The following is a 19180-nucleotide window of genomic DNA, read 5'->3' on the forward strand; positions in this document are numbered from 1 at the left end:
TAAGGTAGATTTTTTATATTGAATTTATTGGGGTGACACTGGTTAACATGCTTACACAGGTTTCAAATGCCCAATTATATATTTCCACTCATATACTACAGAAATAAAAGCCCAGAGAGATTTGACAAAGGCACACAGCTTTTGTTTGTAAGTATTGAATTAAATTTCAGACCTCATTCTGACTGACTTCGAAGCCCTTTTCAACCTCTTTTCTGATGACACCATGGTAAGAGGCATCTCCAGAGGAGGTCCATACACTGCCCTGGGCCTGTGAGCCTCCTTCCCACCATTCCTACTCTGCCGGAGCTGGTCAGTCTGCCTCTAACCCTCTCTCTGTCTTCAGATAGCCGAACTAGGAAGGGAGGAAGGGAGCTTGGTGCTACAGAGAGGACTCCTTTTTGCTGGAAAAGGTAGTGCTTACAGGGGCTCTAACCATAGCCTAGAACCCCAGGATACTCAAGCTGGAAGGGAGTCCAGAAGCCACTGCAACCCCTCTGTCATTGGAAGTGGCCCCGAAAGAGCAGTGACTGGCCCACAAATCTACAACTAGCTGGCGCAGGCCCAGTACCAGGACCTAAAAATAAGGCCTTTGTATGGACCCTGACTTAATGTACTGTGGGAAAGAAATTGATTATTTAAACTGCCCCCACTTGAGATAAAATGCAGACAGTTGAAACCAGTTGGAGGAGGCCAAGCCCTGGAGATTTGATAGTGGGCCAATCAGTCATTCAACGTTAATGGGGCTTACATGGCCTGCGGGACACTCTAGGGACACGTTCAGGATGTGGGAGAGACAGGCCTTAGAGTCCCATCATCTGGAAAACGGTGAATGGAAATAGAAAACAAAACAGCCTCCAACTTCAGGCATTAAAAAGATATATGAGAAAATACAGACATGAGGAACTGAGTGAGCTGGAGGCCCTGTCGGAGTCAGGTCTCTGGGCCTCAGCTTGCTCTTCCGAGGCACAGAGGGTGCCACGACCCTCTTCTCTTCCAGTGTCATTGAAATGCTCAACTAAAGGAACCGTATACAAACACTGTGGTGGGTAAAAACGACCAGACAAATGCGAGTTATTTCTTTCACCCATTTCCTGGTCAGTCGGTTTGTCTGGGCTTGAAGGCTCCAGTGCACATGGAGACACAGACCCTCTCTGTGGCTCTGCACAGGTCCCCAGTGCACATGGAGACACAGACCCTCTCTGTGGCTCTGCACAGGTCCCCAAAACACCTGGGCCGGGGTCCCGAGGGAGGGAAACCTCCGGTTATTTGGTTCACATGGGGCTAAGCAGATAGATATTTGGAAACATCTTGTTCGTATGAATATTTCACTCTTCGCTGGGATTTTTAGATGTGATTGCAACCATGTAAATAACAGCAATGGTTTGCTGAGATAGGGTTTGCTGTCACCGAACACCATCCAAGCACGATCTCATCCGTGGAATGGGCGGTAAGTGACAGGTGCTCCACGCAGCGCAGTGCTGCCTGGCACCGCAGCCCACACCCTGCCCCGGGCGGCTCTGCCTGGGCCACCAGGAACTGCGCCTTCCCCTTGCCTCCACGTGCAAAACCAACAGGGACCCAGCCACCCCTCCCAGGCTGGGAGATGGCGATGGGCAATTTCCGCGGACAGCGGCGCCATTGCTCTGAGTGTGCACATTCGCTGAGCTGTGCATGGATGAGGCAGGTTTCACAGGCATTGGAAGACCTCTCATCTCAACTGCACTTCTCAGCGGCACTTACCTTTATTCCTTTGGATGCGGGCTGGCCAGGGGCCTTCTTTCCTCCCTTGGAGGATTTGGACGAGGTGGACGAGAAGGCCTGGGCGCGCTTGGGCTTCAGGTCGTTGAGGCTGCTCAGGTATTTCTTCCTCAGAGCCAGCAGCTCCTGCAGGTACTGCAGACAGTCCTGGGTGCGTGAGTACATCCACGCCCGGTCGCCCTCCTGCTGCAGGTAGTACAGGCTGGTGTCCATGCTGCTGGTGCTTTTGTATTTCTTTAGGGACTCGCTGAATTTCTCCCCGTGGTCCCCAACCACGTACATGGAGCTGCTGCGGATCAGCCGCACTGGGGGTCCTGCTGCGTCGTAGTAGGCGCTCTCGGCCACCTCCGCCTTCCTCTGCGGGCTGGCGTTGAAGAGGGAGTGGAGCTTTCTGAACATGGTGCTCGGTTTCTCTCCGTGGGTGCCTTCCAGCTGTCCGGCTGAGCCACTTGATCTAGCTGGGGGTGGAGAAGCCAGCGTGCGGGCCTCCCGCCATCTGCCTCCCGGGAGGCCCCCGATCTCCGGAATCCCAGGAGCGAGGGTGGGCTCAGTCAGGTAGACAACCTGGCCATCTCTCATGGGGGAGATAATCACCCCCAGGAACCAAGATGCCATAAATCAGCTGAGGCCTGGAGGTAGTGAGTATCCTGGGAACTTAGCAGCAGGCGCCCTGGCTGGCTCTCAGCACCTCGAGGCAAATACCCTCCGTGCTGCTCCAATTGAGTCCCCGGCTGGATAGGGAAAGCGTGACAATGCTTTTTCTGCTCAACGATTTTCTTTCCTTTTCATTTTCCATGACTGGATATGGTCTCCGTTTGCCTTGATCTCGGTGTGGTTTTTCTTTTTTCTTTCTTTTTTACTGTTTCCACCTGGGCTGAGCTAGCCCTGGTCCTGAACTCCAGTATCCAAAATGAAATCCTACTTTGCAAGGACGCCACTCAGCCAAAAGCAGTGTGCTGCCTGAGGTAAAATCCGCTGTCTGAGCTGGGCCAGGGCGCACCAGCCAGGGCCGCTGGCAGCTGCCTTGCAGATCCCCGATAAGCTGGGCTCCGAGCAGGCACCGGAGCGCCCTGCAGGCGCCTCACATGGTAAGGAGACCTCTCGGCAGTCACCAGATAGCAGCCCATTGTGGACATAGGAGGATTCAGGTATCCAGGACACAACTTTCTGCATAAAAGCCTCAGTGAGCTCAGGGCGGCCACATATACAGAGCAGACTTATTCTTTTTAGCTTGAGCACATTTTCATTTAAATAAATTAGTTATGATCAGACACAAGTTATTTTTTCAGAAGCATCATTTAAATACATTAGAATCTCAGGGATGTTCCGCCTAGGATTTTTTTTTTTCCCAGGCAAATGCTAAATATCATTATTGCACTCATTTTTGTACACAGTCTGTTTCTTCAACTCAGAGAGCTGAATCCTGTCAATTTCTAGCACAGGCATTTTCTTAAAGTGCAGTAAACATTAGAGGCAACTATAGTCCCTAGAAATGATATGCAAAATGTTATTGGATACATGGTTCATTTTTCCTCATTTTTTTGAGAGATGTAGTTTATCAGATAATCAAAAAGGTCTTTGAATTAAGAAATTAAAAAAGGTGTCTATCCTGTTCTAGAACAGTAACCTTGCTTTTTAAAATATAGCTATAAAAGGACATTAAAAACATCTGTATTGAGCGCCTCTTCCACATGTGGCACCTGCTTAGGCACTGTGGTGAGACGGCCCCAAATACATGGAAGCATTTGCACCTTACATTTGCAGAGTGCTTTAGGGCTGATGAAACACGTCCACATAAATAAATTTACTGAATCGTTATGGCTTTCTTGAGAGAGAAGTATCACTTCCATTGTCATCATTATTGATCCTGAATTCACAGGAGTAAAAGGTGGGCCAGGAGAGATTAGGAGACTTGACTAAGGTCTCAATTGGATGAGTGAGAAACTAGACCTCAGACCAATGGCTCCAGGTTCAGGCGAAGCTGGTCCCACTGCCCCTCGGTGCCTGGGAGGTGTGTGAGTGCCTGCGAGGTGTGTGTGAGTGCCTGGGAGGTGTGTGAGTGCCTGGGAGGTGTGTGTGAGTGCCTGGGAGGTGTGTGAGTGCCTGGGAGGTGTGTGTGAGTGCCTGGGAGGTGTGTGAGTGCCTGGGAGGTGTGTGAGTGCCTGCGAGGTGTGTGTGAGTGCCTGGGAGGTGTGTGTGAGTGCCTGGGAGGTGTGTGAGTGCCTGGGAGGTTCAGTGCCTGGGAGGTGTGTGTGAGTGCCTGGGAGGTGTGTGTGAGTGCCTGGGAGGTGTGTGTGAGTGCCTGGGAGGTGTGTGTGAGTGCCTGGGAGGTGTGTGAGTGCCTGGGAGGTGTGTGTGAGTGCCTGGGAGGTGTGTGTGAGTGCCTGGGAGGTGTGTGTGAGTGCCTGGGAGGTTCAGTGCCTGGGAGGTGTGTGTGAGTGCCTGGGAGGTTCAGTGCCTGGGAGGTGTGTGTGAGTGCCTGGGAGGTGTGTGAGTGCCTGGGAGGTGTGTGTGAGTGCCTGGGAGGTGTGTGAGTGCCTGGGAGGTGTGTGTGAGTGCCTGGGAGGTTCAGTGCCTGGGAGGTGTGTGTGAGTGCCTGGGAGGTGTGTGAGTGCCTGGGAGGTGTGTGTGAGTGCCTGGGAGGTGTGTGAGTGCCTGGGAGGTGTGTGTGAGTGCCTGGGAGGTGTGTGAGTGCCTGGGAGGTGTGTGAGTGCCTGGGAGGTGTGTGTGAGTGCCTGGGAGGTTCAGTGCCTGGGAGGTGTGTGAGTGCCTGGGAGGTGTGTGTGAGTGCCTGGGAGGTGTGTGTGAGTGCCTGGGAGGTGTGTGAGTGCCTGGGAGGTGTGTGAGTGCCTGGGAGGTGTGTGTGAGTGCCTGGGAGGTTCAGTGCCTGGGAGGTGTGTGTGAGTGCCTGGGAGGTGTGTGTGAGTGCCTGGGAGGTGTGTGTGAGTGCCTGGGAGGTGTGTGAGTGCCTGCGAGGTGTGTGTGAGTGCCTGGGAGGTGTGTGAGTGCCTGGGAGGTGTGTGTGAGTGCCTGGGAGGTGTGTGTGAGTGCCTGGGAGGTGTGTGAGTGCCTGGGAGGTGTGTGTGAGTGCCTGGGAGGTTCAGTGCCTGGGAGGTGTGTGTGAGTGCCTGGGAGGTGTGTGTGAGTGCCTGGGAGGTGTGTGAGTGCCTGCGAGGTGTGTGTGAGTGCCTGGGAGGTGTGTGTGAGTGCCTGGGAGGTGTGTGAGTCCCTGGGAGGTGTGTGTGAGTGCCTGGGAGGTGTGTGAGTGCCTGCGAAGTGTGTGTGAGTGCCTGGGAGGTGTGTGAGTGCCTGGGAGGTGTGTGTGAGTGCCTGGGAGGTTCAGTGCCTGGGAGGTGTGTGTGAGTGCCTGGGAGGTGTGTGTGAGTGCCTGGGAGGTGTGTGAGTGCCTGGGAGGTGTGTGTGAGTGCCTGGGAGGTGTGTGAGTGCCTGGGAGGTGTGTGTGAGTGCCTGGGAGATGTGTGAGTGCCTGGGAGGTGTGTGTGAGTGCCTGGGAGGTGTGTGAGTGCCTGGGAGGTGTGTGAGTGCCTGGGAGGTGTGTGTGAGTGCCTGGGAGGTTCAGTGCCTGGGAGGTGTGTGAGTGCCTGGGAGGTGTGTGTGAGTGCCTGGGAGGTGTGTGAGTGCCTGCGAGGTGTGTGTGAGTGCCTGGGAGGTGTGTGAGTGCCTGGGAGGTGTGTGAGTTCCTGCGAAGTGTGTGTGAGTGCCTGGGAGGTGTGTGAGTGCCTGGGAGGTGTGTGTGAGTGCCTGGGAGGTGTGTGAGTGCCTGCGAGGTGTGTGTGAGTGCCTGGGAGGTGTGTGAGTGTCTGGGAGGTGTGTGTGAGTGCCTGGGAGGTGTGTGAGTGCCTGGGAGGTGTGTGAGTGCCTGGGAGGTGTGTGAGTGCCTGCGAGGTGTGTGTGAGTGCCTGGGAGGTGTGTGAGTCCCTGGGAGGTGTGTGTGAGTGCCTGGGAGGTGTGTGAGTGCCTGCGAGGTGTGTGTGAGTGCCTGGGAGGTGTGTGAGTGCCTGCGAGGTGTGTGAGTGCCTGCGAGGTGTGTGTGAGTGCCTGGGAGGTGTGTGTGAGTGCCTGGGAGGTGTGTGAGTGCCTGGGAGGTGTGTGAGTGCCTGGGAGGTGTGTGAGTGCCTGGGAGGTTCAGTGCCTGGGAGGTGTGTGAGTGCCTGGGAGGTGTGTGTGAGTGCCTGGGAGGTGTGTGAGTGCCTGCGAGGTGTGTGTGAGTGCCTGGGAGGTGTGTGTGAGTGCCTGGGAGGTGTGTGTGAGTGCCTGGGAGGTGTGTGAGTGCCTGGGAGGTGTGTGAGTCATGTGCTTCGAGGTCTCCTGAGGGGGTCTCTCTCCAGCCCATTTGTCTAACTTTACATGGGCACAATATCTAAGCACCCAGATGGACAAGTGCTGACCAAATTTCTTCTTAGAGGAATCCATTAACTGTGACCATACGGCCTTTCTCAGTACCTTTGCCAACGGGCTTATAATAATAATTACTCTATATGGATCTAGAAAAAGTTTAAATAGTAAAAAATGAAGTCTAATCTATATCAGATGTAGCATGTCACAAGAAACTAACCTCTTGGTCGTGAAGAGAATAAAACTATCTTCTTCTGTATTTTCCTCCCTGTCCCTACTTCTCTGCTGGAATTTCCCTGATGGTCAGACGTGTGAAGAAAATTGTGGTGACGTCACTTGCAGAGCACTTCGTGAACAGTAAGGCAGCTCGGTGACCCTCTCGCCAACTGCCCCAACCCGACCCTCAAAGCTGCCCCTTTCTCTGGGGCTCCTTCTGAAGGAGTGGAAGGGAGAGAATGCTCTCTCCCTACAGAAATACTTGTCACCTCTGCTCAAGAAAATTCGTTCCTCAGTGGGAACTACCTTTATACCTTATTTAGATTTTCACATGGCTTCACTAGAAGAGAAGAGTGTGAAGTCAACTGATGGTCTTGAAAAATGTATTTCGAGGACACTACAAACGCCCACTTCATCCCAAATAAGGCACCCATTTGACTCTTCCTTGCTTCATGGAGAATGCTGGGCACACACCTAAGCTGGAACGGGAGAAGGGCCTGCACCCCTGCCCCAGTTCAGCCCCACAGTCAGCCCTGCTGGGACAGGGGAGGGGGGTTGGGGGCTTGGTTGCCTAGCTGAGTCCCTCCCTCACTCCCTCACACAGACCAGACCTGCTGGGGTTGTTTTGTTTTGTTTTTTATTGAGAAGAGGGGAGGCAGAGACAGACTCTTGCATGCGCCCCAACTGGGAGCCACCCAGAAAGCCCACCTGGAGCCATTTTTTAGCGCCTGAGGAGGAGGCCATGGAGTCATCTTCAGTGCCTGGGACCAACTAGCTCTAAATGAGCCATGGCTGCAGAAGGGGAGGAGAGAGAGAGAGATGAGAGGGGGAGGGGTGGAGAAGCAGATGGGCACTTCTCCTGTGTGCCCTGACCAGGAATTGATCCTGAGACTTCTATACATCAGGCCGACACTATCACTGAGCCACTGAGCCAACCAGCCAGGGCCAGACCTGTTGTTTATGTAGCACCAGAAGCCTTGAAACTTGACCTTGACCAGGACCCAAGAGAATCAGCATAAGGTGTCTCAGTGTAACAAACATTTCTTTATTCCAGAATTCTCCAACTCAAAGAGCAGACTCCAAGGCAGAGGTAGAGCAGCCCCAGGAATTTGCTTTGTCATGGTGCCGGGATGGCAGTTGTGGGCAGAAGGTGTGAGCAGGGCTATCACGCTTGTCTGCCTCTCGGTGAGCCTGTCTGAGCTGCTGGAGCTGGTGATGCTCAGAGTCTGGTGTGCAGGGTCCCAGGTCTGCCACCTGTCAGCTCAGGAGAGTTATCTAAACTCTGAACTTCGGTGTTCTCATCCTCAAAAGTAGATGTTATCTGTTTCACAAAGTTGTTGTAACGATTAAATGAGGTAGTAGAGAGATAGAATTTAACATGTCAGATTTGCTCAATCTAAAATACCAATTATTATTTTTATAGTAATATAAAAATATTATTATTACTATTTCTGTTTTGTAGCTATTTCTATGGTGGGCTTATGGCTACCAAATTATGGTCCCAGGCAAATGTTTTGCACCCAGGCTTCTCATCCTTCAGTATTTGTAAAGAGCACAGGCAGAGCTGTGCCAGCTTAATAATGATCAGCTTAGAGATAGCTAGTTTAGCCCACCACCCGGAATAATGTTGAGTTTCCCTGAGATACTGGTTGTCCTGGACAGCCCACCTGCTGTCCAGCTGTCCAGGTGGAAGCCCAACCCCTTCCAACATTAAGTTAGGTGAGCACCTAATTACCTCCCTCCTACATGGTGGCATGTTGACTATCACTGTGGTACAATCTGGAATATTCTCAGTGGGACACCCATCTCCAAGTGGTTCCTCTGTCAGTCCCACTAGGCTGCACCTGCGCTTCCCATAAAGAACCTGAGTCAAAGAAAACAATCTGAACATTCATCCAGGTCTAGAAGTCTCCTTGGCTGTGTCCCTAACAAGTGAGCAACTCTGAGTCGGCACTTCCCAGCAGGCAGGTAAGACAGAGAGGAGGCACAAAGGAGGAGGGAAGGCCGAGGAAGAAGGGGGAAGCTGAGAAAAGGAAGAGATCAAATCACCCATGTTGAATATTTAATGAAGGGTAAGATTACAAAGTTCGACAACGTGTATCCCATATCACGTTGGTCCATTTGCACAGCGTATTGGAACATTTTGCTTTTTGGTTGTGCTACGAATTGTGAGGAAAAGCATTTCCCCTGGAGACTAGCTTCCCTGGCTCAGACTCAGTGTCCTATGCCTCTGGACTTTTGTCCAATATAGCTCAGCCTCCCTGGGGCAGAGTAGCTTATGTCCCCTGGGCTTTGCCCTCCACATCTGGAGACTGAAAATGAAATAATGGATGATTTTTGCCACCCCTTCTTAATTTAACATGTTTGGAACTTCCCTTTCCCCTCCGGCAAACACACCTGTAAGCAAGCATCAGATCCTCTGAGGTTTACAAGTGTGAAAATGTCCCGTGCCTGAGTGCACAGAGGCTTGGTGGCTGCACTTGTATGCTCTCTTAGAAGGCACAGCTCCTGTATGGGAGCTGCTGGGCCTTGGAAGGGAAAATAGGAATGTCTGAGGGTAGAGGTCAGGTAGCCTCACTGGACCAAGACTGGAGACAAGCAATGAGACTGGGTTGGAGAAAGTTTAAGGGAGAGCAAAGCTGGCATCAAGCAGTTAGATAAAGGAAGCTTGGAGGCCAGGTCAACAATTTTGGATTTGATTCAACTGCATACTTTTTGTCAGAGCTCTGGGAGCCAATAAGGCATATTCATGCAATTTACAAAAAGTGTTCCCTCAGGTGAAGGGCAGGTAAAGTGTTCCCATCAGCTCCCTTGGCAAGTACCTTGGTACAGTGCACAACCCAAACAACTATCTATGACGACCCTGACTGCTCCAGGAATTAGAGCTGAGAATGCTGGGGCAAATGGGATATAAGAAATTCCACTTAGAAACCTTAAATAAGAGTTCTGTAAGATATTTTAAAAGCTAATGCTTCATTTATCTATTACTATGTACAGAGCATCTCCAGACTTAGTGGCTTAAAACAATAGTTATTTTGTTTGCTCACAATTCTACAATTTAGCTGGGCTTTTGATGGGCATGTAAGTGGCACTCTTGTGCCTGCATTCAATAGATGAGTAGGCTGGGGCGAGGCTCAGCTGGAAAGGTGGTACTGCAGGCTCCACCCCTCTCCATATGGTCCTTCCAGCCAGGTAGCCATCACTCTTACATGGCTGCCCAGGGCTTCCAACAGTGCAAAGGCAGAAACTGCCAACATTGAGGCTTAAACTGGGAGTGAGCACCGTGCATTCTATTGATTAAGTCAAATCACAGGACCAGATTAAGGGGAAGGGACTACACAATAGTATGAGTGTTAAGAGGCATGGCTCACTAAGGCCACCAGGGTAATGGGATTGCAGTCAGTTAAGGAGCTATGATGGCCAGCCAGTGGAGCTGTGAGGACCTCACTGTCCAGCAAGCAGTGAATAAATTTTTCTTTTTAAGGATGATCTCCAAATTATTTACATTTGACTTGAGATATCTTATATATCTTGTCAGTTTGCCTTTCCAAATACACTCAGCTAAGATTAATGGCAAAAAGAGTATATTACCCCAATACAAATGTCATAAGTCACTATAAGAATAAGTCTCATCTTTTTCAAAATATAAAAGGAATGTGGATAATTAGGAGTGAATTATATAATGTTTGGAAAGATAAATATAAAGATAAATTCAGATAAATCTTATTCTAAATTATTTTCATAATGGCACACCGCAGTTTTTAGCAGAACTCTCAGAAAAAATAGTCTTTTCATGAACACTTATGTTCCTTATTTTCATTCTGAAGAGTAAATCTCTTTAAAATGAAAGCATAGTTGATATACAATATTATACCAGTTTCAGATGTACTACAACATAGTGATTTGCCATTTATATACCTTACAGAGTGATCACCATGAGAAGTCTAGTATGTATCTGTCACTGTACTAAGTTATTGCAATGTTATTGGCTATATTCCCTATGCTGTACATTATAACCCTGTGACTTATTTATGTTAAAACTATAAGTTTGTACCTCTTAATCTCCTTCACCTGTTTTTCCCACACCCCTACTTCTCAACCTCTGGCAACTCTCAGTTTGTTCTGTGTATCTATGAGTATATTTTATTTGTTTAGTTTGATATCACATGGAAGTAAAATGTTATAGCATGTTTTTCTCTGACTTATTTCACTTAGTATATTACCCTCTAGGTCTATCCATGTTGTCACAAATAGCTAGATTTCATTCTTTTTCATGGCTGAGTAATATTTCATTATGTTATATATAATATATATATACATCACATTCATTATTCCATTCAGCTATAGATGGACTCCTAGGTTGCTGCCATTTCATGGCTTTTGTAAATAATGCTACAATGAACATAGGGGTACATATATCTTTTCAAATTAGTGTTTTCATTTTTTTTCCAGATAAATGCCCAGAACTAGAATTGCTGAATTGTATGATAGTTCTATTTTTAATTTTTGTAGAAGCTCCATACTATTTCCATAGTGTCTGTGCCAATTGACAATCCCACCAACAGTACATAGGGTTCCCTTTTTCTTCCTTGCCAACACTTGCTGTTTCTTCTCCTCTTAATGATAACCATTCTTTTTTTTTTTTAATAAATTTTTATTAATGATAATGGGATGACATTAATAAATCAGGGTACATATATTCAAAGAAAACATGTCTAGGTTATTTTGTCATTAAATTATGTTGCATACCCCTCGCCCAAAGTCAGATTGTCCTCCGCCTCCCTCTATCTAGTTCTCTGTGCCCCTCCCCCTCCCCCTAACTCTCTCCCTCCCTCCCTCCCATGTCCTCCATCCCCCCACCCCTGGTAACCACCACACTCTTGTCCATGTCTCTTAGTCTCGTTTTTATATTCCACCAATGTATGGAATCATGTAGTTCTTGTTTTTTTTCTGATTTACTTATTTCACTCCGTATAATGTTATCAAGATCCCACCATTTTGCTGTAAATGATCTGATGTCATCATTTCTTATGGCTGAGTAGTATTCCATAGTGTATATGTGCCACATCTTCTTTATCCAGTCTTCTATTGAAGGGCTTTTTGGTTGTTTCCATGTCTTGGCCACTGTGAACAGTGCTGCAATGAACATGGGGCTACATGTGTCTTTACGTATCAATGTTTCTGAGTTTTTGGGGTATATACCCAGTAGAGGGATTGCTGGGTCATAAGGTAGTTCTATTTGCAGTTTTTTGAGGAACCACCATACTTTCCTCCATAATAGTTGTACTACTTTACAGTCCCACCAACAGTGGATGAGAGTTCCCTTTTCTCCGCAGCCTCTCCAACATTTGCTATTACCCGTCTTGTTGATAATAGCTAATCTAACAGGGGTGAGGTGGTATCTCATTGTAGTTTTGATTTGCATTTCTCTAATAACTAATGAAGCTGAGCATCTTTTCATATATCTGTTGGCCATTTGTATCTCTTCCTGAGAGAAGTGTCTGTTCATGTCCTCTTCCCATTTTTTTATTGGATTGTTTGTTTGTTTGTTGTTGAGTTTTATGAGTTCTTTGTAAATTTTGGATATTAGGCCCTTATCTGAGCTGTTGTTTGAAAATATCATTTCCCATTTAGTTGGCTGTCTGTTTATTTTTATATCAGTTTCTCTTGCTGAGCAAAAACTTTTTATTCTGATGTAGTCCCATTCATTTATCTTTGCCTTCACTTCTCTTGCCATTGGAGTCAAGTTCATAAAATGTTCTTTAAAACCCAGGTCCATGAGTTTAGTACCTATGTCTTCTTCTATGTACTTTATTGTTTCAGGTCTTATATTTAGGTCTTTGATCCATTTTGAATTAATTTTAGTACACGGGGACAGGCTGTAGTCGAGTTTCATTCTTTTGCATGTGGCTTTCCAGTTTTCCCAACACCATTTGTTGAAGAGGCTTTCTTTTCTCCATTGTGTGTTGTTGGCCCCTTTATCAAAGATTATTTGACCATATGTGTGGTTTTATTTCTGGGCTTTCTATTCTGTTCCATTGGTCTGAGTGTCTATTTTTGTGCCAATACCATGCTGTTTTGATTATCGTGGCCCTATAATATAGTTTAAAGTCAGGTATTGTAATGCCCCCAGCTTCATTCTTTTTCCTTAGGATTGTTTTGGCTATTCGGGGTTTTTTATAGTTCCATATAAATCTGATGATTTTTTGTTCCATTTCTTTAAAAAAACTCATAGGAATTTTGATGGGAATTGCATTAAATTTATATATTGCTTTGGGTAATATGGCCATTTTAATTATATTTATTCTTCCTATCCAAGAACAAGGAATATTTTTCCATCTCATTGTCTCTTTTTCTATTTCTCTTAATAATGCCTTGTAGTTTTCGTTATATAAGTCCTTTACATTCTTTGTTATGTTTATTCCTAGGTATTTTATTTTTTTTGTTGCAATCATGAAGGGGATTATTTTTTTGAGTTCGTTTTCTAATATTTCATTGTTGGCATATAGAAAGGCTATGGACTTTTGTATGTTAATTTTGTATCCTGCGACCTTACTGTATTGGTATATTGTTTCTAATAATCTTTTTGTGGAGTCCTTCGGGTTTTCGATGTATAGGATCATATCATCAGCCAAAAGTGATACCTTTACTTCTTCTTTTCCGATATGGATGCCTTTTATTTCTTTGTCTTGTCTGATTGCTCTGGCCAGAACTTCTAGCACTACGTTAAATAAGAGTGGAGAGAGTGGACAACCCTGTCTTGTTCCTGATTTAAGGTAGAAAGTCCTCAGTTTTATGCCGTTTAAAATGATGTTGGCTGATGGTTTATCATATATGGCCTTTATCATGTTGAGATATTTTCCTTCTATACCCATTTTGTTGAGAGTCTTAAACATAAAATTGTGTTGTATTTTATCAAAAGCCTTTTCTGCATCTATTGATAAGATCATGTGGTTTTTGTTCTTTGTTTTGTTGATATGGTGTATTACGTTAACCGTTTTGCGTATGTTGAACCATCCTTGAGATTCTGGGATGAATCCCACTTGATCATGATGTATTATTTTTTTAATATGTTGTTGTATTCGGTTTGCCAGTATTTTGTTTAGAATTTTAGCATCTGTATTCATTAGAGATATTGGTCTGTAGTTTTCTTTCTTTGTGCCATCCTTGCCAGGTTTTGGTATGAGGGTTATGTAGGCCTCATAAAATGTGTTTGGAAGTATTGCTTCTTCTTCAATTTTTTGGAAGACTTTGAGTAGAATAGGAACCAAGTCTTCTTTGAATGTTTGATAGAATTCACTAGTATAACCGTCTGGGCCTGGACTTTTATTTTGGGGGAGGTTTTTAATAGTTTTTTCTATTTCCTCCCTGCTGATTGGTCTGTTTAGGCTTTCCGCTTCTTCATGACTCAGTCTAGGAAGGTTGTATTGTTCTAGGAATTTATCCATTTCTTCTAGATTGTTGTATTTGGTGGCATATAATTTTTCATAGTATTCTACAATAATTCTTTGTATATCTATGATGTCTGTGGTGATCTCTCCTCTTTCATTTTGGATTTTATTTATTTGAGTCCTGTGCCTTTTTTCCTTGGTGAGTCTTGCCAAGGGTTTGTCAATTTTGTTGATCTTTTCAAAGAACCAGCTCCTTGTTTTATTGATTTTTTCTATAGTTTTTCTGTTCTCTATTTCATTTATTTCTGCTCTGATTTTTATTATCTCCTTTCTTCGGCTGGTTTTGGGTTGTTTTTGTTCTTCTTTTTCTAGTTCCTTAAGGTGTGAAATTAAGTGGTTTACTTCGGCTCTCTCTTGTTTGTTCATATAGGCCTGAAGTGATATGAACTTTCCTCTTATTACTGCTTTTGCTGCATCCCAGAGATTCTGATATGTCGTATTTTCATTTTCATTTGTCTGTATATATCTTTTGATCTCTGCGCTTATTTCTTCTTTGACCTATTCATTTTTTAGAAGTATGTTGTTTAGTTTCCACATTTTTGTGGGTTTTTCCCCCTCTTTTTTGCAGTTGAATTCTAGTTTCAAGGCTTTATGATCAGAAAATATGCTTGCTACAATTTCAATTTTTCTAAATTTGCTGATATTGTCTTTGTGGCCCAACATATGGTCAATTCTTGAGAATGTTCCATGTACACTAGAGAAAAATGTATACTCTGTCACTTTGGGATGAAGTGTCCTGTAGATGTCTATCATATCCAGGTGTTCTAGTATTTCGTTTAAGGCCACTATATCTTTATTGATTCTCTGTTTGGATGACTGATCTAGAGCCGTCAGCGGTGTATTGAGGTCTCCAAGTATGATTGTATTTTTGTTAGTTTTTGTTTTAAGGTCAATAAGTAGCTGTCTTATATATTTTAGTGCTCCTTGGTTTGGTGCATATATATTAAGGATTGTTATGTCTTCTTGATTCAACTTCCCCTTAATCATTATGAAATGACCATTTTTGTCTCTGAGTACTTTTTCTGTCTTGTAGTCAGCATTATTAGATATGAGTATTACTACACCTGCTTTTTTTTGGGTGTTGTTTGCTTGGAGTATTGTTTTCCAGCCTTTCACTTTGAATTTGTTTTTATCCTTGTTGCTTAGATGTGTTTTTGTAGGCAGCATATAGTTGGATTTTCTTTTTTAATCCATTCTGCTACTCTGTGTCTTTTTATTGGTAAGTTTAATCCATTTACATTTAGTGTAATTATTGACACTTGTGGGTTCCCTACTGCCATTTTATAAATTGCTTTCTGTTAGTTTTGTATCTTGTTTGATTCTTCTCTTTTGTTTTTCTATCATTTGTTTTTGTTTGTTTGTGTTCCATACTTCTTTCCTCTGTTGCTACCTTTTTTAAGTCAAGTGTTTTTGTGGTGGTTTTTTCAAGGGTGGTTACCATTAAGTAATGAAAAGGGTACCTACCATATTCATTGTAGTACCCTATCTTATGAGTATTTCTGCACTTCATCGTCCTTTGCTACTGTTAATCTCCATCCTCTCCCCCCTTTTTTTCCTTTGTTGTCACAGTTTAAGTTTGGTTTTATTGTGTTCTTGGTGGAGCTGTTACTTGTGGTGTTGTTTTCTTTTGTTCTTTGAATCTGGTTGGAAAACCCCCTTTAGTATTTCCTGGAGTGGGGGCTTTCTGCTGATAAATTCTCTCATCTTTTCTGTATTTGTGAATGTTTTTATATCTCCTTCATACTTGAAGGATAGCTTTGATGGGTATAGTATTCTTGGCTGAAAGTTCCTCTCTTTCAGGGCTTTAAATATTGGGGTCCACTCTCTTCTAGCTTGTAGAGTTTCTGCTGAGAAATCTGATGATAATCTAATAGGCCTTCCTTTGTATGTTGTACTCTTCTTTTCCCTGGCTGCCTTGAGAATTTTTTCTTTGTCATTGGTTTGTGTCATCTTTATTATGATGTGCCTTGGAGTAGGTTTGTTGGGGTTAAGAAAACTTGGTGTTCTGTTTGCTTCTTGAATTTGAGGTTTTAGTTCTTTCCACGGGCTTGGGAAGTTCTCGTCTATTATTTGTTTGAGTATATTCTCCATTCCATTTTCTTTCTCTTCTCCCTCTGATATACCTATTATTCTTATGTTATTCTTTCTGATGGAGTCAGACAATTCCTGTAGGGCTTTCTCGTTTTTTGTTATTTTTGAGTCTCTTTCTTCTTCTCTCTGTTGTGCCTCAAGTTGTTTGTCTTCTATTTCACTAATCCTATCTTCTATCTGGGCTATTCTGTTAGCTAAGCTTGTTACCTCGTTTTTCAGCTCGTGAATTGAGTTTTTCATTTCTGTTTGATTTGTTTTTATAATTTCAATTTCCTTGGTAATATATTCTTTGTGTTCATTGAGTTGTTTTCTGATCTCCCTAAATTGCCTTTCTGTGTTTTCTTGTATATCTCTGAGTATTTTTAAGATTTCTATTTTAAATTCTCTGTCATTTAGCTCCAAGGCTTCCGATATGTTAAGTCTTTTCTCCATAGATTTTTCCACATCTATTTGTGTTACCTCTCTTTCTTTTGTATCCATAATATTCGATTTCCTCTTTCTTATTGGCATCTGAGGGTGGTCTTGTTGATAGCACTAATTAGAATTAATAAAGAGTAAAAAGAAAAAGAAAAAAAAAAAAAAGGTAAAACACCCCACAAAAAAAAACAGTAATAATTTATTATTTCCCCCTTTTTTCTTTCTTCTCTTTCCCTCCTCTCCCCTCCTCAGGGAAATATCGTGATGACCTGTGAATTATATTATGCTAAATGGAACAAAAACGGCCTATAACGGAGGGCCTGATTTGGGGTGAAGTGTTCAAGGGGCAAAAAAAAGGGAGTAGGGACCTACTAAATGCAAAAAAAAAAAAAAAAAAGGAAGAAAATCTTAGACAAGCATAAGATGATTTGCTTGTAAGTGATGGTCGACTAAGAGATATAATGAGAGGGATAAGAGGGAACCAGAAAAAAGGAGAAAAAAAAAAGAATAATAAAGAAAAAAATAAAAATAATAAGTAAAAATCTGTTGTATTAAGTGGAGCGAAGACTAAATACGATGGAGACCTTGGGTTGGGAGGAATGCTAGTTAGTTAAAAAGCAACGTAAAAAGTACCCAAAATGCCACAAAAATAAACAAACAAACAAAAAAACAAACAAAAACAAAAGCGAAAAAGAAAAATAAAACCAAAAAAAAACCTTGAGTCCCAAATTAACTAATTTGTTCGTGATTGAGGATTAAATGGGAGGAAAAGTAAAACGAGAAAAGAAAAAACGAATAGAAAGGAAAAAATAAAAAAAAGAGAAAAACGAAGGAAGAAAAAAAGAGGAAGAGAAAAAAACAAAATAAAGCAAAACGAAAAAAAAACAAAAGAGGAGAGAGTGAGAGTTAAATGTTTTGGAGTATAACCTTAAAGGAGGGTGAGGATGAAAATAAGAAATAAAATGTAACACTCATGGGTAGTGTATTTCAAGAAAAGGGAGGCATAAGATGGGCAGAGAATAGATGGACCGAGGTGGAGGAAATAGAAATAATAATAATAAAGGCAATAAGATAGAAGACACAAACAACAGCAAAAAAAAAAAAATTAGTGGAACAAGTTGTAAAGTCTGTGGATTTTTCTTGATTTTGAGAGGTTAACTTCTTCCTTTTTCTTTTCTCTCCCTCTTCCTGGTCGGTGACTCTGTACCCCAGGCTCTGCCCCTGTGTCACACTTAGGTAGGGATTTGCAGTTGATGGGGTTCTATGGCAATGTCATATAATTGGCTTTAGTCTTGCTGGTAGTCAAGGCTTGTTGGCGTTTGCAGGGTCCAACGATGAGAGAGTTTGCTTTCCTGGAGTCTCTCTCCTAGTCCCCCCTTCCTGAATTAGCAGCCTGGTGATCCAGCTATAAGGCTGCAACTGCTTCTGCCTGGGGAGTAAGAGGCCCAAAGAGCTAGGAAATCCCCACTCTATCCCCACTCAGCGCAAGGCTTTGGGAAAGGCTCTGGCAGTCAGAGCCTCCAGTGTAATCAGGCGGGGGTGGGAGTCAATTGTTGTCAAGGTGTCTGTTCAGCACCTAGCATTCAGTTGGACCACTCAACCCAGGCTTTCCACACTTTGTAGCCTGTTTTGGCTGGGAAGAAGAGGCACTAGTCTCTGCTTGCGACTAGTGTAGTAAAGATCTTATTATCTGCCAAGTCCCTCTTGTTAGCATTTATCCCTGAATATGGAGGCTCTATCAGTCAGAAGTTGCCCCCGCCCCTTTAGCGAGAGGCACTAAGAAATATCACGCCTCTTATCTTGGATCGCTGAACTGAGAGAGATCTTATCAATTAGAGCCCGTGGGTGCGCAGATTTCATGGGTTAAGCTAATTTCAGTGATTGGGTCCGCAGCTGTGCTCCCGAAGGTATTTCAGGCTGCCTGCGCGCCCCTCCCCCAATGCTTGATTGTTAGCTTGAATGGCTGGGTGAGGTGCCCCGCCCACGGAGAGAATCTCCCAAGTAGGGAAGACCGCCCTGGCCCCTCTCCCGCTCGCCCCGCCGCTGGCGGCTGGGGCGCACCGTGCGCAGGATAATGGGGCACCCTGGGTGTGCGGGCCAGTAGGGCACGCGCGCGAATGGGGTGCTCCAGGCACCAGTGGCTGGGGACTCTCACTCGCAGTGCGCGGGCCGCTGGGAACATTAGCGGTGCTCGCTCTGCAACCGGACCGGGCGTGCGCCGGCGGCTGCTCGCCGCTCCCGAGTGTGGGCCGACTCACCACAGGCGCACTCCCACCGTGGCTTGAATGAATGTCCCTGCGGTAGTTAGCTGCCTCCACACCCTCGTCTCTCAGAATCAAGTGATAACAGTCCTTTCGCTTTCAGTTTGTGTGGAACTCCGGAATGCTCCGAAGATAAATTTTTCTGTTTCTAGTTGATAAATTTGTTGTGATTTTGGGGAGATCTGTCGGACGCGCTGGGCGCCATTTCCGTGACGTCACTCTTAATGATAACCATTCTAACAGACATGAGGCTTTTTTTCTGACAGGTACTGTGGTTTTTACTTGCATGTCCCTCACAAGTTGCTGATGTTGAGCATCTTTTCATCTGTCTGCTTGCCATCTGGAGGCCTTCTCTAGCGAAAAGTCTGTTCAGGTCTTCTATCCATTTTTTAATTGAATTATTTGTTTTTGATATGGAGTTGATTTGGATTAGCCTCTGATCAGCTATATCATTTGCAAGTACTATATCTTCTCCCATTCGGTAGGTTACTTTTTCATTTTGTTTATGGTTTCCTTCACTGTGCAAAAGCTTTATGGTTTAATGTAGTCTCATTTGTTTACTTTTTATTTTGTTGTTCTTGACTGAAGGGAAACATTCATGAATTTATTTCTAAGACCTACTCAAAGAGT

At 44.6% G+C, this 19180-nt stretch overlaps 1 protein-coding gene across 1 annotated transcript in view; it reads right to left on the reverse strand.

Moving 5' to 3' along the window:
* The window catches only part of C4H13orf42 (chromosome 4 C13orf42 homolog), a 28159-nt gene extending 26002 nt beyond the window's left edge, over nt 1-2157 (reverse strand). Inside the window, exon 1 of the mRNA XM_066380734.1 lies at nt 1741-2157. Within this exon, the coding sequence (XP_066236831.1) occupies nt 1741-2157 (417 nt within the window). The remainder of the gene's footprint in view (nt 1-1740) is intronic.
* Between the last annotated feature and the right edge of the window lie 17023 nt (nt 2158-19180).

This window comes from Saccopteryx leptura, chromosome 4, assembly GCF_036850995.1.
Source record: "Saccopteryx leptura isolate mSacLep1 chromosome 4, mSacLep1_pri_phased_curated, whole genome shotgun sequence".
Lineage (NCBI taxonomy): Eukaryota > Metazoa > Chordata > Mammalia > Chiroptera > Emballonuridae > Saccopteryx > Saccopteryx leptura.